Source organism: Fukomys damarensis, unplaced genomic scaffold, assembly GCF_012274545.1.
Source record: "Fukomys damarensis isolate Sample0158 unplaced genomic scaffold, DMR_v1.0_HiC HiC_scaffold_15, whole genome shotgun sequence".
NCBI lineage: Eukaryota > Metazoa > Chordata > Mammalia > Rodentia > Bathyergidae > Fukomys > Fukomys damarensis.
The window spans coordinates 3430201-3434386 of record NW_022900927.1 but is presented as its reverse complement, the minus strand read 5'-3'; the positions used below and the strand labels follow the sequence as shown (position 1 = coordinate 3434386).

Sequence of the window (4186 nt, the reverse complement as noted above, 5' to 3'; positions counted from 1 at the left end):
AGAGGAGAGACAGTTTGTGGTGGCCACACAGTATCAGAAACCACAAGAGAAATGAACAGTGTCTTTCTGCCCCTTTTATCTTGCTCAGACCTCTTGGGGCGGTAGCACTCACACACGTAATCCTAGTGCCCTTGGGCCTAACCCCTCTTTGAATCACTCACACTGTCTAGATTCAGCCACCTCCAAAATAGCCTCTGACCACATGAAGCTTTGGGGGGACATCTAGACACAAACCATAACAGAGATCTTTTGATGTCTGGTTGTATATGTCAAAGATCATTCAGAAACTTTGCATGTGTTCTTTCATTTAATCCCCAGAAGAATCCTGTTAAGTTAATTACTGTTACACCCATGTTACAGAAGAGAAAACCGAGACCCCAAACTTTCCAGGGTCACATAGCTATTAATTAAAAAGAGCTAGGGGCCCAGGAATTAGCTCAGTGGTGCCACTGCCTGCCTTTCAAGTGTAAGATTCCCAAGTTCGATCTCTGTACCAAAAAACAAAACCACAACAAAAGACAGCTGGAGTGGAACCTGTGCTCCCAGAGCCTCCTTCCTGAGTTCTGCAGCTGCTGTACTACATGGTTGTTGGGAATCGAACTCAGGACCTTTGTCATGCTGGGCAAGTGCTCTGCCACCAAGCCACACCCTAACCTCCTGTAGATTGTCAAATAAAGGCCTACACAGGATTACAAAAACTTGTGTCATATATAAAAACTTTAAACTTGAAAAATTCCTTTACCACACCGAAAAGAATACAGTTCTGCTACTTTCGAGATAATTACGACATTCATAAGAGGTATTAATTCACAGAGCTTTTACTGTCAGAGTGTTAAGGGAATGAGGCACAGTTTAAAAGTTGACGGTGAATCTCTCCTTTCAATCCCATATCTGTGGTGTGGTGGACAAGTCCCTTTGGGAACAGGAGCCTACGTGCCTGACCTGTCTTTTGCTTTTGCAATGTCGGTGGCTAACAGGATAAATGATGATTATACTAAAATACCAACCCTCCTTGTTTTTGGTAAAAAGAAAAGCCATTGAGTCAATGCTGATCGATAAAATCACTGGCTTTGATTTTATATTCTGTGTGTTTCACAGTTAGTCTGTTTTCATATATTCTCTTTATCTCCTTCTCTTCTTTCCTCTCCTCCTCTCTCTCTTCTTTTTCCCCCTCCCTTCCTCCCTCCTTAGGTCTGCCCATCAAACCCAGGACTTTGCACAACATAGGCCAGTGCTCTACACTAAGCCAACCCCCAGCCCCATTCTTTTGTTTTTGATGATTTTCTGAAAAATGAAAAAAAAAAAGGAGTGATTTTTAAAATTAAAGAAATAGATTTCTAAGTCGTCGTTCTTGGAAGAACAAATTAAAATGCAGGGACTATTTCCAGCCCTTCTAGTAACTCGTTCTGCAGCTTTTGCAGAACCAGTTAACCTTTCTTGATCCGTACAGTACAAGTGGTAGAGTTGACGTCATCTTTTTCTACAGAATTTTTTAAAAGCTATGAGTGAAAGGCATTAAAAAATACTGCCTATGTTATTCCTTGTTCCCACCTTTCAGTCCAGCTCCAGTTTCCAGCCATTTAGAAGCAGTTGTTAATCACAACTTTCTCCCAGCTGTGTTTTGTTGTTTCCATTCAAAAGCTAATGTTTTGGAAGTGACTGCTTTCTCTGAGGGTTAGAAAACAGGGCTACTCAATTTCCATACCGATATCATATTCTTATTACCACATCACCCCTCCACGGTTTAGGGGTTTTGCAACTTTGTTCATAGATATAATCAGCTTTGTATTTGCATTCAAGGATAACCAACCGCAAGGCTGAAATCTTTGTTTTGAAATCTTGACTTGTCATCAGAATTGAATTGCTCCCCAGAGCAGGGAGGAGGGAAGGAGACTGAGTCACCTCTCCTTCAGGATCGGCAGTAGTCTATTTTTTATTTGTTAATTTATATTTTGGTTTTTTGAGACAGAGTCTCACTATGTAGTTGAGACTGACCTGGAACTCACTAGCCCAGACTGATCGCGACTCACAGTGATCCTCCTGCCTCAGCCTCCGGAATGCTGGGATTATAGGCGTGCACCACCACACCCGGCCCTTTCTTTAGTCTTTTGAATCTCAATTGCCTGCTGTCCTTTCTTTTCCTTTCAGTACGGTGACTATGACCCCTCTGTGCACAAGCTGGGATTTTTGGCCCAAGAGGAATTGCTTCCAAAAAGGGTGAGAAATTAAATTTTGAGGAAAAACATAGCAGAGATGTGACCCGAGGGAAGCTAACTGAAGGGCTTCTAGATGTAGGAAGCAAGCATATTTTCACAAGTATTTTGTAATAAATCTTGGGTAAAGCATAGCGATCTTTGGTAAGCATGCTGAAAAGCAAAGGTTCGTGGAGTTAATGCAGAGTTGCCAGGATGAGCACGGCCTGTCAGTATTTCTCTCGTGTGGCGAGAGCTCTTTAAAGGTGATTGAGTGGCACTGATTCCCAGGGAGACGTGTGGAATGCTGTGTGCTCAGCCCAGGGAATTGAGTGTTTGTAGCAGCAAGAGGTGGATAGAGATGAGCTGGGGTGGGCCTTGTGGTGTGTGACCCTCGGCCTCATTCATCTTGTTCATTAGCCACAGTAGTGGGCCCTCCCTCCCTTTTGCTGCTTCTGATTTTATGGCCCCAGTCATCTGTCCCTGGGTAGTAAAGACCTGCTTCTCACCTCTCCCCGCCTTTACCTGCCCTTCAGTGACTTCTTTGAAGGGGAAGGCGGGGGGGGGGGGGTGAAAAAACGCGGACTGCTGACGGTGGTCTCGGGATGTACAGTTCAGGCAGAGAGGGGGGTCGCCACCAACCCAGCGGTGCTCCCAGACTTGAGGACCCCTGCAGTTTCCAGGCTGCTTCTTCAGTGGAATGGTGCCTGTTTACACACCCACCTCTGCGTGTGACTCTCCCTGTGTGCGGCTTTTTAAAAATAGCTTGGACTGTTTTGTGAAAATGATGCATAATTATGAAAATGGCAGACAATACCCAAACTTACTTGTGTGTGGGTTTTTATGTTGCTCTCTCTTTTTGGGTAGGTAATAAATCTGTATCAGATGACTCCGGAGATGTGGGAGGAAAGAATTACTGCCTGGTATGCAGGGCACCGAGGCCGAGCCAGGTGAGCCTGCTTCATTCTTGGTTTACAATTCTTTATGGGTCTTTTTTTTTTTTCTCTCCTTAAGGGACTATGAAAGTAGGACATGCTTGCTGAACAAAATACAGTACTGAGATATATAAAAGAAAAAGGAAGAGCTAGCAGTAATGTTGGTCTTCAGTTTCATGTGTATTCCTTTTGGGTTCGTTAATATAAAATGGACAAGTATACTGTCGGGAAACATGGGCCTGTTGCATCTACCGTTACTTTTAGTTTAATTTTAAGAATTCTTATTTGGCCAGGCTTGGTGACGCACGCCTGTAATCCCAGCACTCGGGAGGCTGAGGCAGGAGGCTCACTGTGAGTTCGAGACCAGCCTGGGCTACAGTGAGTTCCAGGTCAGTCTCAACTACACAGTGAGACCCTGTCTCAAACAAACAAACAAACAAACAAAACCAAAGTGGTCTCTAAAAAGGTTGTATTGTTGGTCCGTGTCCGTCAGCAGAGTCCTAAGAGTGTCTTCCGCACCTCATCTGGCTGTCATAAACATTTGCTTTTGTTAATCTATAATTCTTTTGTTTTTCCAGGTTTTTTTTTCTTTTTATTGAGGTTATTGGTACAATCTAGGTATACAGTGCAATTACATTCATCATTGGGATTCTGTATCTTCTGCGGGCCCTCCCTCCCTTTTGCTGCTTCTGATTTTATGGCCCCAGTCATCTGTCCCTGGGTAATAAAGACCTGGCTTCTCACCTCTCCCCGCCTTTACCTGCCCTTCAGTGACTTCTTTGAAGGGGAAGGCGGGGGTGGGGTGGGTAGAAAGCACCGCTGCACTGCTGACGGTGGTCTCGGGATGTACAGTTCAGGCAGCCTCCCTTTTGCTGCTTCTGATTTTATGGCCCCAGTCATCTGTCCCTGGGTAATAAAGACCTGGCTTCTCACCTCTCCCCGCCTTTACCTGCCCTTCAGTGACTTCTTTGAAGGGGAAGGCGGGGGTGGGGTGGGTAGAAAGCACCGCTGCACTGCTGACGGTGGTCTCGGGATGTACAGTTCAGGCAGAGAGGGGGG

At 45.0% G+C, this 4186-nt stretch overlaps 1 protein-coding gene across 11 annotated transcripts in view; it reads left to right on the top strand.

The window, feature by feature from the left end:
- LOC104875761 (merlin) overlaps nucleotides 1–4186 on the top strand; it is a 74067-nt gene that overhangs the window by 31117 nt on the left and 38764 nt on the right. For 10 of the 11 annotated variants that reach the window (XM_033763528.1, XM_033763534.1, XM_033763532.1 and 7 more), the window contains 2 exons: nucleotides 2149–2217; nucleotides 3060–3142. In XM_033763528.1, the coding sequence (XP_033619419.1) occupies nucleotides 2149–2217; nucleotides 3060–3142 (152 nt within the window). Of the gene's footprint in view, nucleotides 1–2148; nucleotides 2218–3059; nucleotides 3143–3420; nucleotides 3459–4186 lie in introns of those variants that run through there. The other variant, XM_033763530.1, reaches the window with a different exon arrangement.